At 42.6% G+C, this 23,123-nt stretch overlaps 1 protein-coding gene across 2 annotated transcripts in view; it reads left to right on the forward strand.

Moving 5' to 3' along the window:
- The first annotated feature begins 441 nt into the window (after positions 1–441).
- F12 (coagulation factor XII) overlaps positions 442–23,123 on the forward strand; it is a 141,786-nt gene continuing 119,104 nt past the window's right edge. For both annotated transcript variants that reach the window (XM_073620518.1, XM_073620519.1), the window contains exon 1: positions 442–587. In XM_073620518.1, coding sequence (XP_073476619.1) covers positions 528–587 — 60 coding nt within the window. In that variant the 5' untranslated portion in view covers positions 442–527. The remainder of the gene's footprint in view (positions 588–23,123) is intronic.

Below are 23,123 nucleotides of genomic sequence, written 5' to 3' on the forward strand. Positions count from 1 at the left end.
TCAGGGATTAGTTGTGGCAGGAAATAGCCAGATCCACCACAGGCATCTTACACATCTTATGGTAGGCCTTCTCCACTAGGTACTGCTGCACAAACCATCTGAAGAGGTAAACATGTTTTCTGACCACAACCAGTCCACAAGCAAGAAACTGAGAATTGCTTGGAGTTCGAGGGGTTATATGGGCTGTTCTAACAACTTTGTTTGTCAGTGCTCTCACCTGAAGGTGGCACCATATAACCCATTGTCTTGATTAGTGGAAGCCTGTGTACTATACTGTAAAATTAAGAAAAAAAGGTTTTGCCATGACTAGCAACCCCCTTTTGAGGTACTCAGGTAATTTGTAATGCCAGATTGACTCATGATTGCAAATAGAAGCAGGAACTAAAAATGTGTCCTTCACCCTCACATGTGGTGTAGAGAGAGATAAAAGGTGAATGCCCCTTTGCTACTGTGTAATCCAGGTGTCCTTTAAACTTCCTAACCTTTGCCTCTTCCATTTAAGCTTAGTGACTTGTTGTGTGGTCATCATGAAGCTTCTCTCTTTGCTCTTCTTGCTTGTTCTTCTGGTCATCGCTCAGGCTAAACCAGTAAGTACATTTTATCATCAGTGCTAAGTGTGTATTTGTTTTTAATGCAGTGTTACTATATGTGATATTGGATTTTCAAATATTAATGACTTATCTATGCCAGTTTGCCTTGGGAGAATTTCTGATACTTAGTTGCCTCATTAACAAATAACTTTGAATGAATCCTGACATGTTTAAAAGGCCTTTTTGGTAATTTTGCAATTTTGTAAAATCTATATAGACCACAAGGAAATTTCCAACCAACTAGCTGTTAAATATAGTTTTGTTAAACAATTAGTTACATTATCAGATATTTTGTTGGATGTGGACTGGAGACGTAGAACCGCACATCTGTTAGATGTTAATGATATGAGCTTGCTAAGTTTTTCAGAATCCAGCTTAAACTTAAAAAAACAAACATATCCATTAGGGCAATTGGGCTGTGGGCAAAACTGGCCCTAGTGTATGGTCTGCAATTGTTTTAGGCATGGTAGTTGCTTCAGAAGGGACTGATCTGAATGGTTCTATGTACTCTGCAAAGGGCTTTTGAATAGAAGATGTAAATAAATAAATACAGGAAATAAAGAACTACTATACTTAAAAAACTTTACTACTATATTTACAAACAGTTCAAAATTCATAACCAATCAATGTTATTTATTGTAAACAGAAATACAATAGAATGTAAGAGAATTCTTATTTAAGAAATCCTAAAGTAATCAGAACGGCAGTCAATGCAATAATAAGATAAAATCTATTATAGTGTAACAGAATGTTAAAAAAAGTTGCATGTTATTCCAGAATCACATAAATAACAATAATGATGACACGGATCTGATAAATATATCCATAAAGATGAGTCTGTAATAGTAAAATGAACATTATAAAACAAATTTGTAAAGACGGTTCCAGGGGATTGACCTTTGCACTGCACTCAGAAGCAGATAATGAATGTGTTTTTCACTCAAGTAGCCCTAAAGATTCACAAAGGATTTCCACTGGGTTCACACCTTTGTGCTGCAGAAACATGCAAACACATGCAGTTTGGCATGCTGCAGTGTCATTCATCTTAATGGCATACCAACTCGCATTGCCAAAAAACTGGTTTTAGTGTACAGTAAAGGAACCTATTAAAATGAGCAGGCTACCATAAAACAGTGCATGTTAATGTGTAAAGTAACACATGTTAACGTGTTCATACAGAAAAGGTATGAATCCAGCCCAGCTAAACATCACAAATTAGTTGTAGGTGAAGCCTAGTGAGCTGAGGTCTTCTTATATGTCCAGGGGGCCTATGGGGATGCTAAACAAAATGTGCACCCCAATGCTTTTTATTGTGCTTCAATTTCAGCTTTGGTAGCCTTTTTATTCCTTTTAAAAAAGGTTTCCTCTAACCACTTCTGGACCACCTTATAGCAGATTCACTGCTACAGGGCAGCCCTCCTGTGCATGATCATTGATATAGATATATAGATAGATATATAGATATATATCTATATATAGATATATATAGATATATATCTATATATATCTATATATATATTGTACAGGACGCCGTGGCTGGGTCCTGGAAGGACGCTATGTTTCCCCTCTCTTTGGACTGTGGTCCCTTTAAGGGAACAAAAAGGGTTAACTCACCTGTCAGAGGAAGTGGGTTTAAAACAAGACAGGAAGTTAGAGAGGGGTGTGGAGGAGTGTAGAGGAGAATGTGGATGGTGTTTGGTATGCAGCAACAAAAGTGAATAGCAGTGTCCTGCCCGAAAGCCTCCTGCCAGGGGAAGCTACCTGCAACAGAAACTAAGGACTGTTTAACTGCAATAGCAGTTCTGGACTTTGCAAGTTGGTGAGACTGAAACCTTTTTTTATTGTTTTTGCTGCTGTAAAGCTATTTAAGTTCAATAAATCTCCTTTTGAGTGAAAAGCCTGTGTCCTGCGATCTAGCTGGTTCCCCAAACTTTACAAGTGGTGCTCGAATGCGGGCAAGACAGAGTAACAGGCATTTTTCTTGCTGTTTTTTTTTTTTTTTTTTTTGTGTATTGGACTTAAAACTAACATTTAAAGGGACAGTACAGTGGATTTATGTCCTGGGTTAAAGCCGCACAAACCCTGAAAGCTGAAGCAATGGAGGAGCTAATTAAACAGCTGTCCTTGGCTAATATACAAGCGCAGACTCGCCATGAGGAAGCTAATCAGCGCTTAACAACCCAGCTGGAGGTACAGCAAGAAAACACTCGCCTGTTGGTGGCCCAGTTGGCAGCCCAGCAAGCGACCCAGCAAGAGGTTATGCAGGCTCAGGTGACTGCCTTAAAAGAAGTAGTGCAGCAGCTTTCTCAGGGCCGTGAGCAAGCGGCTGTTGCCCCTGGCAACCAGGTGACCGTGAGGGCAAGCCATTTTTTGCAGAAATTGTCCCTGAGTGATGATGTAGAGGCATTTCTTGCTACATTTGAGAGGACGGCAGAGAGAGAAGGGTGGCCCCAGGACCAGTGGGCCGGCCTAATTGCTCCTTTCCTAACCGGAGATCCTCAAAAAGCCTACTTCGACCTGCCACCAGATCACGCTAAAGACTATCAAACATTAAAGGCAGAAATACTGGTTCGTTTGGGGGTAACTACAGCTGTTCGGGCCCAACGAGTGCACCAATGGAAGTATCGTCCAGATCGTCCACCACAGTCTCAAATGCATGACCTGGTGCAACTGGTAAAAAAATGGCTGCAGCCCGAAATGTTGTCTGGCCTCCAAATCGTGGAGCGGGTCGTGCTGGACCGATACCTAAGGTCACTGCCAGACGACCTTCAACGGTGGTCAGCCATGGAGACCCCAAAACAGTGAACCTCCTTGTCGAGATGGTGGAACGATACACAGTGGTGGAGGATCTGCTTGGCCCTACCAAGCGGCAAGGACCCAGTCTGCCACGGCATATTCGTTCGACTGCGGCCCTTCGAAAGGACGTTCCCCGGAGCCCTGGAACCAACACCCCGGAAGGTCAAGAGTCACTCCCGATATCTTCTCAGCGATCTGTTCCTGTTCGGAGAGGAGGGGATGTACAATGTTGGTGATGTCATTCCTGGGGCCATACCCGGGCCCACTGCCCACTGCAAGAGGAGCCCATGGAATGCGGGGTTCTTCGGAGGGGGTCTTTTTATGCCCAGAAAGCATGCACAACACATATTGATCTTGGAGAAGAGAAATTCAAGTGTGAAGTCCAAGTGAACCACCTCCCTGTCCGGGCTTTGTTGGACTCCGGAAGCATGGTAACCCTGGTCCATCCTAGAGTAATTGGGAAGATCGGTCCGGTAAGAAAAACTTTACGGGTGGTTTGCATTCACGGGGACACTAGAGAGTACCCTCTCATCTCGGTGTCCATCTCCACAGCATGTGGCACTGGTACTCAAGAGGTGGGGGTGGTAAAGAACTTGGTACATGATTTTATCATAGGACAAGACTGTCCATTATTTGCAAAACTGTGGGGACAAGGAGAACTACCTGAACGGTCCAGAGACTGGGGAGAAACTAGTCCCTCTGTTCCTGCTGTTGAGAGGAATAACCCTGAAATGCCGAATGTTCCTAATGTGGATCCAGTTGATGAAAATGCTAATGATTTGGTTAATGGTGATGAAAGTAGTGCTGATATTATTAAGGATGTCAAAATGTGTGGTTCACAGACCTACCTGAACACTGAAGAGGGGGGGGGGGGGGAACCTTCCCCACTTCAGGTAATGCTGGGGGAAGAGGATGAGGAAGTGGCTGTTACCCCTGCCCTGCCGGATTTGGGTGTTCCTCAGGGGGCATTTGGTACTGCCCAGATGCAGGACCCCACTTTGGCCCATGCACGGAAACAGGTTGTAGTAATAAATGGGGTTCCCCAAGAGCCAGGTGCGAATGAGCGGTGGACACACTTTGCAATATGTAATGAATTGCTTTATCGGGTTACCAAAGTGAGAGAAAATGTGGTAGAGCAATTATTGGTACCCCAACAGTACAGACGCAAGGTCCTGGACCTGGCCCATGATGATGTTTTAGGGGGACACCTGGGAGTTGAAAAGACGGAGGCACGGATCACCGACCGGTTTTACTGGCCAGGTCTGAAAGCAGAGATAAGGAGATACTGTACCTCTTGTCCCACCTGTCAGTTGACCGCTCCGGTGACCCACTTCCGGAATCCTTTGGTCCCTCTGCCCATAATTGAGGTCCCATTTGAGAGGATAGCCATGGATATAGTGGGTCCCTTGGTGAAGTCGGCTCGAGGTCACTCCTACATACTAGTGATCCTCGACTATGCCACCCGATATCCTGAGGCGCTACCCCTGCGGAATACCTCCTCTAAGGCTATTTCCCGGGAATTATTCCAGTTGTTTACACAGACTGGTTTTCCCAAGGAAATACTAACGGACCAGGGCACCCCGTTTATGTCGAGGGTTATGGCCGATGTGTGCAAGCTCTTCCGGATTAAACAGCTGCGCATATCGGTCTACCATCCCCAAACGGATGGGTTAGTAGAACGCTTTAATAAGACCCTCAAATCTATGCTCAAGAGAGTTGTACAAAGGGATGGGAAAGACTGGGACTGTCTGTTACCAGCTCTCCTGTTTGCTATCCGGGAAGTGCCCCAGGCCTCCACTGGGTTTTCGCCCTTTGAGTTGGTATATGGGCGGAGACCTCGCGGACTACTGGATTTTGTTAAAGAGGAATGGGAAAGTGATCCTAGTCAGCATAAGAGTGTTCTTGAATATGTTTCCCAAATGCAGGAGAGGATCCGAACTGTGTTGCCACTAGTCAAGGAACATTTACAAAAAGCCCAGGAGGCTCAACGATGAGTCTATAATAGGGCTGCTAAAATAAGGAACTTCCAAGTGGGGGATCGAGTAGCGGTGTTGATTCCCACTGTGGAAAGTAATTCTTGGCCAGGTGGCAAGGCCCCTTTGAAGTTGTAGAAAAAGTGGGAGAGGTAAATTATAAAGTCCACCAAACGGGTAAGAGGAAACCCTATCAAATATATCATGTAAACTTGTTAAAGCCCTGGACAGAGAGGGAACCAGTGACCTCCCTGGCTAGTGCAAGATTGGAGCCTCGGGCTGGGGTGGAGAGTCTCCAAGTAGCAAATACCCTGTCTAAAACCCAAAGTCAGCAGGCAAAGGAGTTCTTGCAGGGAAATAAAGAAAAATTTTCAGACTTGCCAGGGCTCACGAGTACTATAGAGCATGATATCATCACGGAACCAGGAGTCAACGTTTTTGTCCGGCCCTACCGCATCCCAGAGGCCCAAAGGAAGGCTGTTTCAGAGGAAGTGAAGAAGATGTTAGACCTGGAGATTATTGAAGAATCGCAGAGTGAGTGGTCGAGCCTGATTGTGTTGGTACCGAAGCCCAACGGGACTCTGCGATTCTGCAATGATTTCCGGAAACTTAATGAAGTTTCACGGTTTGATGCCTACCCCATGCCCCGGGTAGATGAGCTTATTGAGAGACTAGGTCCAGCCAGGTTTATCACTACATTAGACCTTACCAAGGGATATTGGCAAATCCCGTTGACTAAGGCTGCTAGAGAGAAAACTGCTTTTTCTACCCCAGAGGGGAGTTTTCAGTACAAAAGGATGCCTTTTGGATTGCAAACTGCTCCAGCCACATTCCAGCGAGCAATGGATAGGATTTTACGACCTCACCGGAAGTATGCCTCAGTGTACTTGGACGACATAGTCATTTTTAGCAGAGACTGGGAATCACACTTGCCCAAAGTCCAGGCAGTGCTGGACTCTCTCTGGAAGGAGGGGTTTACAATAAACCCTGAAAAATGTGCTTTGGGAATGGAGGAGGTAAAATACCTGGGCTATATCGTGGGTAGAGGGGTGGTGAAACCTCAGGTCAGCAAGGTAGAGGCTATTCAGAGTTGGCCCCGTCCCCTCACAAAAAAGCAGGTACGTGCATTCTTGGGCATGGTGGGATACTACAGGAGGTTTGTACCCAACTTTGCCACGTTGGCGGCTCCATTGACCGATCTGACTAAGGGTCGGAAATCGGTCATGGTGGAGTGGAATGCAGACGCTGAGAAGGCCTTTTTGGAGCTCAAGTCGGCACTGTGCCAACACCCTGTCCTGGTAGCACCCAATTTTTCAAAAGAGTTTGTTGTCCAAACTGATGCTTCCGATGTAGGATTGGGAGCGGTGTTGTCACAGGTTGTTCATGGAGAGGAGCACCTGGTAGTCTTCCTCAGTAGGAAGTTAACACCAGCGCAGAAAAACTACGCTATAATTGAACGAGAGTGTCTGGCCATTAAGTGGGCTCTGGAATCCCTCAGATATTACCTTTTGGGGAGGAAGTTTAGGCTGATTTCTGACCATGCCCCTTTAACATGGTTGAGACAGGGTAAAGGGAATAATGCCAGGGTTACTCGGTGGTTCCTGGCACTCCAGGAATTTAAATTTGTAGTGGAGCATAGGCCTGGGAGACTGCATCAAAATGCAGATGCCCTCTCCCGAGTCCATTGTTTGAGCTCCACTGTTGCCTCCACCTCCATGGCGTTGGGGCACAGGGGGGGGATATGTACAGGACGCCGTGGCTGGGTCCTGGAAGGACGCTATGTTTCCCCTCTGTTTGGACTGTGGTCCCTTTAAGGGAACAAAAAGGGTTAACTCACCTGTCAGAGGAAGTGGGTTTAAAACAAGACAGGAAGTTAGAGAGGGGTGCGGAGGAGTGTAGAGGAGAATGTGGATGGTGGATGATGTTTGGTGTGCAGCAACAAAAGTGAATAGCAGTGTCCTGCCTGGAAGCCTCCTGCCAGGGGAAGCTACCTGCAACAGAAACTAAGGACTGTTTAACTGCAATAGCAGTTCTGGACTTTGCAAGTCGGTGAGACTGAAACCTTTTTTCTTTGTTTTTGCTGCTGTAAACCTATTTAAGTTCAATAAATCTCCTTTTGAGTGAAAAGCCTGTGTCCTGTGATCTAGCTGGTTCCCCAAACTTTACAATATATATATATATATATATATATATATATATATATATATATATATATATATATATATAATATAGATAGATAGATAGCTAGATATACGTGATTCTGCACTTCAGCCTACAGGGGGTAGACGCACGCCAACGGTGGGCTGCTTCTGCTGTGAATAATCACAGCAGAAGCTGATCTGCACTGGATGTTTGCCGGCACCTGCCGATCGTCCGTAATATGCACAGAACGGACATCTGTCTATGTAAACAAGACAGAGCTCCGTTCTGACAGGGGGAAGGGATGGATTTTGTGTCCCTAGTAAAAGCAGCACATACAGCACACCTAACAACATTGGCTAGGCACACAGTTAACCATTTGATCACCCTAGATGTTTAACCCCTGCCCAGCCAGTGTCATTAGTACAGTGACAGTGCATATTTTTAGCACTGATCATTGTATTAGTGTCACTGGTTCCCGCGTCATGTCAAAAGTGTCAGTTAGTGTCCAATTGTCTGCTACAATATCACAGTCCTGCTATAAGTCACTGATCGCCGCCATTACTACGTAGTATAAAAAAAAAATCCAGAAATATATACCATCATTTGTAGACACTATAACGTTTGCGTAATAGAATCAAAATATGCTTATTGGGATTTTAAACCAAAAACATGCATATTGGCCTAAATTTATGAAGAAATTTGAACTTTAAACTTTTTTTATTTATTGAATTTGTTTTATAGCAGAAATTAAACCAAAAGTTCATACACAATACGCATACACATTCCATATACCTAGAGACATTGGTAATGTTATATATTATTTATTTTCTGCTGCCATTGCATGTGTCATTTCCAATGAGTATACTACATCAAAACCTCGAATTTAAACATAGGACTCCATATCCTTCAGAAATACTTCCCATACCCATCGGAAGCAAAATACAAATGTCTGTTTAAGCTGACCGTTAAACTCGCTGGGGGCCCATGAAATAAATATAAGGTACAATTAATGCAGTGCTAATGATGGCCATATAAAAGACACTTTTAGGATTGAGCTTGCTAACCTCATGAGTCAAGAAATAGTTGTTCCCGCTGCAACCTTTGTAGCTGGACACTAGATGATAGGTCCTCTTTGAGTAATGCATGTCATTTAACAACAGTGAATGGTCACACATCACCTACAGTGTAGAAATCTTATTGATCCCGCTGCCTCACATAATCTATCACAAAAACAATTTTTTTTCTTAGTTTTGGATAGAGTGGAGAGGGATTAGAACTCAGGTTTGTATTGCTGTCTGTGCCCCCATAGAGGAGATTCACTTTCTCTATTTGTCCTGTTTACCATTAGTATCGAAAGTGAAAATAAAAGAAAATCCCAAATTTTGGGTTGACATCGGAACAGTAATTGAGGGGAAATCTTCCAATTGGGACGGGTATATTAATATAGGGCTGAAACAACTAATCGATTAATCGACAACTAATCGATTATGAAATTAATCGATTACTATTTTCATAATCAAATTAATCGGCCAGTAAAATAGTGGGGTTAAAAAAATAAAATGAGCCCTTTATAGTACAAAAAGAGCAAATCGCCACTGTAAATATTACTTTCACCGTTCTACAGTAAAAAAAATGAACCCCTTACAGTTGCGATTATTTGCATTTTTGTACTATAAAGGGCTCATCCCAGTTTCCCTTAACCCCATTATGTTACTAAACGTCTTAGACCTGGTTCACATCTATGTGTTTTTTGGTGCTTTTTGCAGAAACACACTACAGTTAATTTAACATGGTTTCCTATGGGACACGTTCACATCTATGCTTTTTTTCAGCCGCTGCATATTTGGAAAGGGTCAAGGACTTTTTTTTTCTTAATGCAAAATGGTGCTTTTTAGGTTCAATATACTTCAATGGAGAAGCTGCAGAAAAGCATGTAATGCGTTTTTGCAGCAATTTGTATTTTTTAATCTGCCCAACAACAAATTGGCCAAAAAAAACAGTATTTCTCCTCTAATAGTGAATATACAGTATATCTCTTCTGTCTGTTATTCTCAGAGTGGATTCAATATTTTGCTCCCTAACCATATAGTTGGTTGTTTATATTTACCACTGCATAGAGATATTTAAGAATGAATTGCCTTTTTTTTTAAGCTTTACATATTAACTAAATTATACACCACACTTTTTTTTTTAAGGTTATTAACCGATTAATCGATTAATCGAAACAATAATCGGCCAACTAATCGATTATGAAAATAATCGTTAGTTGCAGCCCTATTAATATATACTGGGTGATATGATGTAGAGTGGGTATGATAATTAATATTTAGGTATTATTATAATGGTGATGTAAGTACTCTTCCGCTGCAACCCAATTCTTCCAGAGAGATGCACTTTATTGACTTCCAACACAGAACAAAGTCCAAAGTCCACAGATGACAAAAAAATCCGACAGAGTAGATATAATTCAGAGACCCATATTCCTAGGCCTGTGTGTTCCCAGCCATACACAGACAAGCCTAACCTAAACTATAGACTGAATGCCGTGTTATATTCACCAGGCATTGAATGGCTGAGCAATTTGATTGGCCGTTTCAATTTAGGACTTTGATAAGCTTTAGTCTATCAAACAGACAACAACCCCCAGCCGTGAACAGCCGTGAACCACCCCAATTTGCACTCCCGCATATCAACATCAACAAGTCCCCTTTAGATATATGTAATTAGATTAGATTAACAGATACCACCTGAATACCCTTTGAGATGTTCAAATAGACTTGCATAAGATTAACACATCAAAGAGTCTTCAGCTGTTAAAATTCAAATGGACAAATCAACCATTGTCATTCTGGCCTGGTCAACATTGACTGCATGTGTACATACACACAACAATGTCCCACATAAATCGGTGAACATATTACAACATATACAACATATACCCCCACTTGGGTCGGTGCTAACTACTAGAACTGACCCATAAATCAAACCACAAAAAATATCATTACGATTTAAGGTACTGGATGCTTTACAATGGCTCATATAAAATATGAAGTTGAAACTGGTTACATCTCTCTTCGCCAGCCTCTAAAATATCCCCATGAAACAGTTATTAGATAATATAACTTTTAGACCATGACTGGAAAAGGATTTGGTAAACGTCAGTGGCCCATATAGCTGTTAGGCCTTATTATATCACATCAAGATCTTGAATATTGCGCAAAGACGAGCTGATGTCACAGTCCATCCTTTGGTCTGACTTCATCACATCTCTCACCATCTCACTGAAAGTAAACTTGGTATGCTCTGGGAACTCCAATCCACATAAGTCCAGGATTTTTTTCATCTCCAGGCTCAAGCTTTCCATTTTTAAAGATGCTTTTACGCAAACATTCTACTTTCATCTTTATAGTAAGAAGAACTATCAATGTACCAGCACTCACTTTCAAGGTCAAAAGGTTTGGATATGACAGTAAAAACTGTGCTTCAAACTATTTTCTTGCACTTGACATTCATGAGTCCATCTTTGTTGATTGCCAGTCACAATTTGCTTTTGTAATTTGCTGTAGGCCGACCCCTCATTGCCTTCAATAAAGCAGTTACTTGGATCATTCAGTCCACAATTACACCTGAATGGTATACCAACATATACATATGGATATACCCCCACACGATGGTTCAGATAGAGTCATCAGTGTTTATCAGATCTTCTATCCAGACAAAGCGGCAGTGGAAATTCTTGCCAGTATCTTCACCATGAAAGGTAGAAAGGTCTTTTCCATCCATATATGTCATAGCCTTTAGCATATTATAAACAACTGAATCAACAAAGTTTCAAATCATGACTAGAGTGATGAATTTCACTCACCCCTCTTATAAATTTAGGAAAACCACCCAACATACTATGCAAAATATATCAGGAAAAGGGAGAAAAATTAAAAATTAGGGCGTTGAAGAAAAAAGAAAAAAAAAAAGGTCCATTGCTTAATGAATTCTTTATAATTCCTTGTTGTCTATTCAGCATTTCTCCCATAATTCTCCCCCACTAGCCAGCAATTTCAGACTGTGCTTCTGCTATTCACCATCATTTAAATGTCAATATCTGAAAGACAAAAAAACTCTCCAACAAAACTCATTAGCGAGGTCCTTAAACATTGTTTGAAGTTAAAACAAAACACTATTTACACGTTTACAGTTTGGAGCTAATTCACCCCCACTGCTAGAGAAATGTCATCTGCATTCAAAAACAGATCTGGAGAATGTACATCTTCTGCATTTATGACACCCTGTACCCCCTTCAACTGCTCTAATAATTTATCACGTTCCCCTCTCATCTTGTCATACTCAATCTTCAGGTGGTCATATCTCTGTTTTAACTGAGAAAACGGTATCCAAGTCTTGGACCTTTTCTTATTAATATTTTGGTCAGCTCTGTTTTTCATATTAATATCACTTATGTTTGACCCGGTTTGTCCTCTCTGGGTGTTATCATAGGATGTTATCTTCTGATCTTTATGCTCAGTATTTGTCCTAAACAATGTGGCTAAATCAATTTTGACAGCCTGCTCATTTGACTTTCTCCATAAATGGTCTGCTCTCAACAATATGTCTTTTAAATCTGAGGATTTGGGGTAACTAATAAAATATTTTGTTTGATATCTTCATGCAACGCATCTAGAAACATACTCATATGTATCAAGCCCCCACGCTCAAATGCAAGATTATTACCGACCAATAATTCCATAATAGTTGCTATCCTGTGTGACAATTCATAGGGAGATTCATTTTGCATTTGTTGGATCCTCCCATGAATAGTAACATCAGAACGTACACCATACAAAACACATAATAATTCCAGTAATATGTCCCTTGTCCTCAGAGGCTGAATACAGATTTGTTTAATTCTCATCCAAAGACCACTTCCTAAAGAATGTTGCAAAACTCTTTCTAAGTCAGATGGGTTGAGATTGTACATATCTCTGACTTGCTGCACGTCACAAAACCATTTTAAAAATCTGTTTAAATCATGGTATGGAACCATTCCTATTTCTTTAAGAATTGCGTCTAATAATTTTGGTTTCAAAGGCTTCATTACAAGCTGAACTTCACCTGTATTATTATTATTGTTATAAACTGTGGTAGTCACAGTGGGGGCAGCTGGTAATGAATTATCAGATTTAATATGAGGTTCTGTTTCATTTGATAGAGAGTCTGTGTCTGTATTTTGCTGCAGATAGCTGAATCCAAGATTTGATGCATATCTGCATTCCTGAGAGCTCTTCTCTAATTCCATAATTCTTAATTTTAATCTCTCATTTTCCTCTGATAATTCATCACAATGTTTAGATTTCTCAATTAAGGCTTCACCAATGGTAACCGCATGCAACTTTAAATTTACTGTCTCAGTGTCTGATTGGTTTTGTAACCTCTCACAAACATTGTTGCTATTATCAACTGCCTTCTGTAACTGGGTAATTTCCTCAACCTTACCTTTTAAAGAACTTTCCATTGTTAAACAGCAAGATAATAAGCCCTGTATAATACAACCTTTTCTTTTACTTTCTGAAATTTTGCTATCAAAAACATTTTTCTCTAAAAATTCCTTCATCATCATCCATGTCTGCTTACATTTTTCTGGAATTTCATAAGAACCGCCATGGCGCTTAATACATTTTAATACCCATCTGTTAACTTTATCAGAACTGACACTAGCTTCACACTGAGTAAGCATTTTGACTATATTACTAATAATTAAAAAAAGGAAATATTTTACTCACCGCATTAGTTACTCCTTCAGCTTCACTTCAGGTCCTCAGGTCTTCTGGTACACGACACAGTTGTTTCCAGTCTCCAGAGAATAATTCTGGGGTTCCCAACTTGTTAAATTTTGTAGATTAGACTCTCTTATGTCACAACCAGACATTAGAGTCACAGCACAGCTCTTGGTTCTTCATCAGACTTCTGTCCACCTCACAGGATTGTTGTCACCACCGACTTCTGTTACTAAGTCCGAAAATGCTCTTCTGGTCACTTGAACGGCACCAATGTAGTGATCGGGTATATTAACCACTTCAGCCCCGGAAGGTTTTACCCCCTTCCTGACCAGAGCACTTTTTACAATTCGGCACTGCGTCGCTTTAACTGCTAATTGCGCGGTCATGCAATGCTGTACCCAAACGAAATTTGCGTCCTTTTCTTCCCACAAATAGAGCTTTCTTTTGATAGTATTTGATCACCTCTGCCGTTTTTATTTTTTGCGCTATACACGGAAAAAGACCGAAAATTTTGAAAAAAAATGATATTTTCTACTTTTTGTTCTAAAAAAAATCCAATAAACTCAATTTTAGTCATACATTTAGGCCAAAATGTATTCGGCCACATGTCTTTGGTAAAAAAAAGTCAATAAGTGTATATTTATTGGTTTGCGCAAAAGTTATAGCGTCTACAAACTAGGGTACATTTTCTGGAATTTACACAGCCTTTAATTTATGACTGCCTATGTCGTTTCTTGAGGTGCTAAAATGGCAGGGCAGTACAAAACCCCCACAAATGACCCCATTTTGGAAAGTAGACACCCCAAGGAATTTGCTGAGAGGCATGTTGAGCCCATTGAATATTCATTTTTTTTGTCCCAAGTGATTGAACAATGACAAAAAAAAAAAAAAAAAAAAAAATTACAAAAAGTTGTCACTAAATGATATATTGCTCACACAGGCCATGGGCATATGTGGAATTGCACCCCAAAATACATTTAGCTGCTTCTCCTGAGTATGGGGATACCACATGTGTGGGACTTTTTGGGAGCCTAGCCGCGTACGGGGCCCCGAAAACCAATCACTGCCTTCAGGATTTCTAAGGGCGTACATTTTTGATTTTACTCCTCACTACCTATCACAGTTTTGAAGGCCATAAAATGCCCAGATGACATAAAACCCCCCCAAATGACCCCATTTTGGAAAGTAGACACCCCAAGCTATTTGCTTTGAGGCATGTTGAGTCCATGGAATGTTTTATATTTTGACACAAGTTGCGGGAAAGTGACAATTTTTTTTTTTTTTTTTTTTTTTTGCACAAAGTTGTCACTAAATGATATATTGCTCACACAGGCCATGGGCATATGTGGAATTGCACCCCAAAATACATTTAGCTGCTTCTCCTGAGTATGGGGATACCACATGTGTGGGACTTTTTGGGAGCCTAGCCGCGTACGGGGCCCCGAAAACCAAGCACTGCCTTCAGGATTTCTAAGGGCGTACATTTTTGATTTTACTCCTCACTGCCTATCACAGTTTCGGAGGCCATGGAATGCCCAGGTGGCACAAACCCCCCCCAAATGACCCCATTTTGGAAAGTAGACACCCCAAGCTATTTGCTGAGAGGCATGGTGAGTATTTTGCAGCTCTCATTTGTTTTTGAAAATAAAGAAAGACGAGAAAAAAATTTTTTTTTTTTTCTTTTTTCAATTTTCAAAACTTTGTGACAAAAAGTGAGGTCTGCAAAATACTCACTATACCTCTCATCAAATAGCTTGGGGTGTCTACTTTCCAAAATGGGGTCATTTGGGGGGTTTTTTTGCCACCTGGGCATTCCATGGCCTCCGAAACTGTGATAGGCAGTGAAGAGTGAAATCAAAAATTTACGGCCTTAGAAAGCCTGAAGGCGGTGCTTGGTTTTCGGGGTCCCGTACGCGGCTAGGCTCCCAAAAAGTCTCACACATGTGGTATCCCCGTACTCAGGAGAAGCAGCAGAATGTATTTTGGGGTGTAATTTCACATATTCCCATGGCATGTTTGAGCAATATATCATTTAGTGACAACTTTGCGCAAAAAAAAATAAAAAAAATAAAAAATTGTCTCTTTCCCGCAACTTGTGTCACAATATAAATTATTCCATGGACTCAACATGACTCTCAGCAAATAGCTTGGGGTGTCTACTTTCCAAAATGGGGTCATTTGGGGGGGGTTTTGAACTGTCCTGGCATTTTATGCACAACATCTAGAAGCTTATGTCACACATCACCCACACTTCTAACCACTTGAAGACAAAGCCCTTTCTGACACTTATTGTTTACATAAAAAAATAATTTTTTTTTGCAAGAAAATTACTTTGAACCCCCAAACATTATATATTTTTTTTAAAGCAAATGCCCTACAGATTAAAATGGTGGGTGTTTCATTTTTTTTTTTCACACAGTATTTGCGCAGCGATTTTTCAAACGCATTTTTTGGGGAAAAAACACACTTTTTTACATTTTAATGCACTAAAACACACTATATTGCCCAAATGTTTGATGAAATAAAAAAGATGATCTTAGGCCGAGTACATGGATACCAAACATGACATGCTTTAAAATTGCGCACAAACGTGCAGTGGCGACAAACTAAATACATTTTTAAAAGCCTTTAAAAGCCTTTACAGGTTACCACTTTAGATTTACAGAGGAGGTCTACTGCTAAACTTACTGCCCTCGATCTGACCTTCGCGGCGATACCTCACATGCATGGTGCAATTTCTGTTTACATTTGACGCCAGACCGACGCTTGCGTTCGCCTTAGCGCGAGAGCAGGGGGGACAGGGGTGCTTTTTTTTTTTTTTTTTTTTTTTTTTCTTTATTATTATTATTTTTTTATCTTATTTTTAAACTGTTCCTTTCATTTTTTTTTTTTTAATCATTTTTATTGTTATCTCAGGGAATGTAAATATCCCCTATCATAGCAATAGGTAGTGACAGGTACTCTTTTTTGCAAAAATTGGGGTCTATTAGACCCTAGATTTCTCCTCTGCCCTCAAAGCATCTGACCACACCAAGATCGGTGTGATAAAATGCTTTCCCAATTTCCCAATGGCGCTGTTTACATCCGGCGAAATCTAAGTCATAAAATGCTCGTAGCTTCCGGTTTCTTAGGCCATAGAGATGTTTGGAGCCACTCTGGTCTCTGATCAGCTCTATGGTCAGCTGGCTGAATCACCGGCTGCATTTTCAGGTTCCCTGTTGAGACAGGAGAGCCAGAGAAAAACACGGAAGACGTTGGGGGGGAGGGGCATTCCCTCCCACTGCTTGTAAAAGCAGTCTAGAGGCTAATTAGCTGCTAGGATTGCTTTTACATGAAAGCCGACCGCTGGCTGAAAAGAATGATACCAAGATGATACCTAAACCTGCAGGCATCATTCTGGTATAACCACTCAAAGTCGTGAATGGCGTACCTGAAGACAAAAAAATGGTTAACAATAAAGCACAGTAAACGGTAAGGTATAAAAAATTGCATACCTGAAAAGCAAACATGATAAAACATAATAACAATAAAACATTGCAGAATAGAATACAGTAAAAAAGAGCAGAACAATAGAGAGAGAATAGAGAGAGAGAGAACAATAAAACGACAACTATTTTTTTTTATTTTATATTTTTGTATGTGGTTTTTTTTTTTTTTTTTTTTTTTTTACACTTTTTTTTGTAACTAACTTTTATAACTGTAACCGGTTCCAGGTTCGGGTCTCTCAAAATGCGATGGCATCTTGGGAGACCCTGTGAAAGTGTGCCTAGTCTGTGCAATGCTGTACCCTACGCTAATACTCAACTAGTGAATGGTAGCGTTCAAAACATTCACCAATGCAAAGACCAGGATTGTCAGGACAGGAGGGACAATAATAGCGGGTGTCACGCCTATATTCGCGCTTGCTGCAGACACGACATCTTTTTTGGGGGTTCGTTGGGTAGGGGTACTCGGGAGGACATAAAGAAAATGCCTCTCATGCAGCCGACTGCATTTGGTTGGGGATGTGAATGGGGGAAGTACGGGCGCTGCAGAAGCGGTGGGTTCCCAATTAGGATTGGCGAATGCAGCAGGAAGGGCATTATGGGCACGACGGGCCTGTGTTTGTCTTCTTGGTGGCAGCGGGACACTACTTGTGCTTGCCACCTCACCAGCTTGAACTGCACTTATGGGACTCGCCACGTCACCAAGTGTTACTGCAGTGCTGGTTTGACTACGACCGGGGTGTACTAGGCCGCTGGTGCTTGCCAGTTCACCAAAACGCTACCAAAAAAACTGTTAGCGATCGCAAGGATCAGGCCTGACTCTGCGAACGCTGCAGTTATGCGTTTAGTGTTTTGTAAGTGTCAGTGATCGATCGATACTGCATTTGGGTGGGCTGGGCTGGGCCAGGCGGAGGGGAAAAACGCAGGTGCTAGCAGGTATCTGGGCTGATCCCGCTAACACTGCGTTTGTGGGAACCCTAAACTGCTGGGGACGCTAGTATAGATCTGAACGGATCAGATATTGATGCGATCAGATACTATACCACTAAGGGAGGCGTATGCTGCGTGCGTGGGTGTTAGCGGTACTGGCGCTAACCTGACACTGCTTGGGGCTGGTGCTTGCCAGTTCACCAAAACGCTACCAAAAAAACTGTTAGCGATCGCAGGGATCAGGCCTGACTCTGCGAACGCTGCAGTTATGCGTTTAGTGTTTTGTAAGTGACAGTGATCGATCGATACTGCACTTGGGTGGGCCGGGCAGAGGGGCAAAACGCAGGTGCTAGCGGGTATCTGGGCTGATCCCGCTAACACTGCGTTTTTGGGAACCCTAAACTGCTGGGGACGCTAGTATAGATCTGATCGGATCAGATATTGATCCGTACAGATACTATACCACTAAGGGAGGCGTATGCTGCGTGCGTGGGTGTTAGCGGTACTGGCGCTAATCTGACGCTGCCTGGGGCGACGCATATCACCGCCGGGCGATCAGGGGGCTAAACTTTTATTCGGTAATAAACGGCGGGTGCCCTGACACTATAAAAAATAAACGAACTAACCAGCGTCACCCGTAACAGTTATACGGTGATCAGTGGTGAAAGGGTTAACTAGGGGGCAATCAAGGGGTTAAAACATTTATTAGATAGTATATGGGGGTCCCTGTCGCTATAAAACGCTGACGGCAAACCTAAATATTTACCTCACTAACTAGCGTCACCAGCGACACTAATACAGCGATCAGAAAAATGATCGCTTAGTGACACTGGTGACGGGGGGTGATCAAGGGGTTAAAACTTTATTAGGGGGGGTTAGGGGGGTATCCTAGACCTAAAGGGGGCCTAACACTCACTGCCCTAACACTGTAACTGTCACAAACTGACACTATGCAGTAATCAGGAAAAAAAAAAAAAAAAATACTGCTAATGTCAGTTTGTGACAGGGGGGGGGGGTGATCGGGGGGCGATCGGGGGGGGATCGGGGGTGTAAGGTATGCCTGGCATGTTCTACTGTGTGTGTTTGTGTTGTGTGCACTTACATGTCTTCTCTCCTCGGCGCTGGACGGAAACTGCCAGACCGAGGAGAGATGACATCACATCCTCTGCCTGTGTGAAACTACACACAGGCAGAGGAGGATTCCCATTGGCTGGGAGCGATCGCGAGGGGGGGGCCACGATCGGATGGTCTCCCCCTCGCCTCCCGACGCTCCCAGTCAGATGCCGACCGCCGCTGGCACCGGGGGGGGGTCCGATCGGACCCCCCGCCCGCGGGAGGCAGATCACGTATATATACGTGATTCTGCCTGCCCGTGCCACTCTGCCGACGTATATCTACGTTAGGCGGTCGGCAAGTGGTTAATATATACTGGGTGATATGATGTAGAGTGGGTATGATAATTAATATTTAGGTATTATTATAATGATGATGTAAGTACTCTTCTGCAGCAACCCAATTCTTCCAGAGAGATGCACTTTATTGACTTCCAACACAGAACAAAGTCCAAAGTCCACAGATGACAAAAAAAATCCGACAGAGTAGATATAATTCAGAGACCCATATTCCTAGGCCTGTGTGTTCCCAGCCATACACAGACAAGCCTAACCTAAACTATAGACTGAATGCCGTGTTATATTCACCAGGCATTGAATGGCTGAGCAATTTGATTGGCCGTTTCAATTTAGGACTTTGATAAGCTTTAGTCTATCAAACAGACAACAACCCCCAGCCGTGAACAGCCGTGAACCACCCCAATTTGCACTCCCGCATATCAACATCAACAAGTCCCCTTTAGATATATGAAATTAGATTAGATTAACAGATACCACCTGAATACCCTTTGAGATGTTCAAATAGACTTGCATAAGATTAACACATCAAAGAGTCTTCAGCTGTTAAAATTCAGTTGGACAAATCAACCATTGTCATTCTGGCCTGGTCAACATTGACTGCATGTGTACATACACACAACAATGTCCCACATAAATCGGTGAACATATTACAACATATACAACAACACTAGTTCTGGTGACTTTGGTGACACCACAGGACTTTGGAGAAATTTCCTCTCATTTCCTTTTTTTTTGGCAATGGAGCAGAAATGAAGGGAAATCTCACCAAAGGGACACAGATGGTAAAAAAACAAAACAAAAAAACCCGATGGGTTATAAACCACTCTTACTCTATCCAAAATGAAAAAAAAAAGTTTTGGTTGCGCTTTCTGTATTTTGCTGTACTTTTTGCTACAGTCAAATGACAGTACTGCAAAAAAACAAACCTATTGAATATTTATGATTAGCCTGTAAGAGGGGCTGCGTGGTTTCCTGAATTTGGTGCCAAAGCACAAGTCCCTATTCCCGCTCCAGCCCTGATAAAACACTTTCCCTCTTGCTGAGGCCAAACTCTTCGCCATCTTGTGCCCTGCTCCTTGCCATAGGTCTCCACACAACATTCCCAGTCATAGACCTTTATATCCCAAAGACCATACAATAAATAGATTCACTGCACTTTACTGGTGTAATGCTGGCCATACACTATACGAAAAATCAGCCGAAATTTGGTCATTTAGACAGTTTGTTTTTCGGCCAGTTAATGGGCACAAAATCGATAATCGTTGGGATGTCTTTGAGCCGAAAAAACTAAGGACAGGTTTCAAAATTTTCTGCTGAACAAACGATAAATTGAAAGGTTAATGTGTTTCCCGTCCAAACTGTCTGCACTAGGTATATGTAAAAAAACTAACAAAAGATGCATTCATTCATGTCCACTGAATGATTTATCGGTCATTACATGATGGCACTATCGTTTGCGCTCATGGCTGAATGTTCGTTTTTTCGAAAATGGGTTTGTATAGTGTATGTCCAGCATTAGTCAGGAAACAGCATTACAGTCACATCACAAGGACATACCATACAGCACATTCCGGAGTCACTTGACATACACAGTCAATCACATATAGTGGACAGTCCACAGTAGTGGCAAGTGAAAGCATGTGCAGCATCTCAACAGCCACCTCCCTATAGTCTCCCCATTGCCCAGGGTCATCAGTAATCACAGGACTGCTGGTTGGAAGCTAAACAGTGGGGACCTTGAGTGGAGAGTGTGAACAAGTTTTGCTTTTTGACTGCTGGTGATTGCTGGGTTGCATTTTTAGGTTCTTTTTGGGGCTTTTCCTTGTAGCTTTTTAACACCTTTTTCTGTTACCTTTTAAACAGCTTTTTTTTTCTTTGCTTCCTACTAATTAAGGGGAGTGCGGTCACAGGTGCTTGAGGCCAATATAACCTTCCTTAGAACTCCTTGTGAGCCTGCTCATCTTTGAGCTTGCTGGAACTTAGACCAAGTGGAACTGGACTAAGTGGTGAGTTAAAAAAACAGAGTTAGTGAGTGGAACTGGACTAAGTGGTGAGGTAAAAAAAACAGAGTTGAAAACAAGAGGTTGTAACAGGGGTTAAGTACCTGTGTAGGGTGAGTGTGTACCTGTGTATTAAGTAAATGAGTGCTGCGAGTGCACGTGGGCTGTATTGAGTATTAGTGTCAGGTAGTACCTGTGTACTGTGAGTACCTGAGTGTTGTCTGAGTAGTGTGTGTGTGGATCGTTAGTACTTTTTTATTGTGTGTGTGTGTGCGCACATTGGTCAGCGGGTGCACGTTGGTCAGCAGGTGCACGTTACTCAGCGAGTACCTGTGTATTGTCTTGGTGAGTACCTGTGTATTGTCTTGTTTAGTATTAGTGTCAGGAAGCTAGTTGTTAGGTAATTTGGACAGGGTATAATCCCCAATCCCCAATAAATTAGTAGGTACAATGCCCGGTGGGTGTGGAGATGCGACTCGGTGTCTTGAGGCATGTATGCGTTCCTTGATCATCCGATCAAGGGCGAATACTGCTGTACAAAATGCAAGCACGTTGTTTCCCTGGAAGCCCAGGTTCTGAATCTGGGGAAGCAACTGTCAGCACTGAGAAGTCCCTCCATACTAAAGGAGAGCCAGGAACGTACCCGGCAGGAGCCAGCACAGCGGCGGATGGAGACAAAGAGGTGCAGGCACTAGGAAAGAGTAGATGGGTGACAGTCAGGAAGGGTAGAGAGAAAGTGCCAGGGAGGCCGATCCAAGGCTGGAGTATCCCAATAAGTATGCTCTATTGAGTGACATTGGTGAAACCAGTCAGGGACCAGCACTGCTGGAACTGAGGGACTTTCCTAGCTGCCGGGGGAATAACTCCTCCAGTGAGAGTGGGGGGGGGAGTGAAGGGAAAGAAAAGACAGATTCTGGCGGTAGGGGACTCAATTCTTAGAAGGGCAGAGAGGGCAATCTGTAACAAAGACCTGAAGCGCCGAACTGTATGTCGTCTGCTGGGTGCACATCACGGATCTGGTGGACAGATTACTGGGAGGGGCTGGGGAAGACCCGGCTGTCATGGTGCACATTGGCATTAATGACAAAGTCAGAGGCAGATGGAGTGTCCTAAAGAATGATTTTAGGGACTTGGGAGCTAAATTGAGGAAAAGGACCTCCAAGGTAGTATTCTCAGGAATACTACTGGTACATCGAGCCACACAAGAAAGGCAGAGGGAGATTAGGGAAGTAAACAAGTGGCTGAAGAGCTGGCATAGTGAGGAGGGGTTAGGTTTCCTGGAGGACTGGGCCGACTTCTCAGTTGATCACCAGTACTATAGAAGGGACGAACTGCACCTAAATGAGGAGCTGGGAGTAAAGATGGCCAAAAAGTTAGAGGGCTTTTTAAACCAGAGATAGGGCCAAACCAGGGCCCAGAGGTAGAGATATTCAGCGCGGAACATATTCCAGAGGGTAGTATTGGTAGCATTAGTGGTAGGTTGACTAAAGCACATAAACCCAAGGTAAGTATAGTAACAAGTCCTAGTTGCAATCTCGGAACACCCAGTAAGAGAATAGTATGCAACCGGTCTAAACTACGTGACATGTTCACCAATGTCAGGAGCCTGGCAGACGAAGGGTGAACTAGAGATACTGTTGTACAAGGAGGATTTGGATTTTGTGGGACTTTCAGAGACCTGGTTCAACAGCTCTCATGATTGGCTGGCAACTATTCAAGGGTATACCCTTTATCGCAGGAATAGAGAGGGTAAAAAAGGGGGAGGGGTATGCCTATGTATCAAAAATAATGAACAAGCAAATGTGAGAGATGACATCACTAAGGGAGCTAGGGAGGAGGTGGAATCCTTATTGGTAGAGCTCCAAAGGGATGAAGCGAAGAGCAAAATATTACTGGGAGTATGCTATAGGCCCCCCAACCTGAGGGAGGAGGGGGAGATGGATCTCCTGTCACAAGTTGGATTAGCAGCAAGGATGGTATAGACTGGGCGGAGGGAACCACGCATTTGTTTAAGGCTCGCCAGT

The sequence above is a fragment of the Aquarana catesbeiana genome, linkage group LG03, assembly GCF_042186555.1.
Source record: "Aquarana catesbeiana isolate 2022-GZ linkage group LG03, ASM4218655v1, whole genome shotgun sequence".
Lineage (NCBI taxonomy): Eukaryota > Metazoa > Chordata > Amphibia > Anura > Ranidae > Aquarana > Aquarana catesbeiana.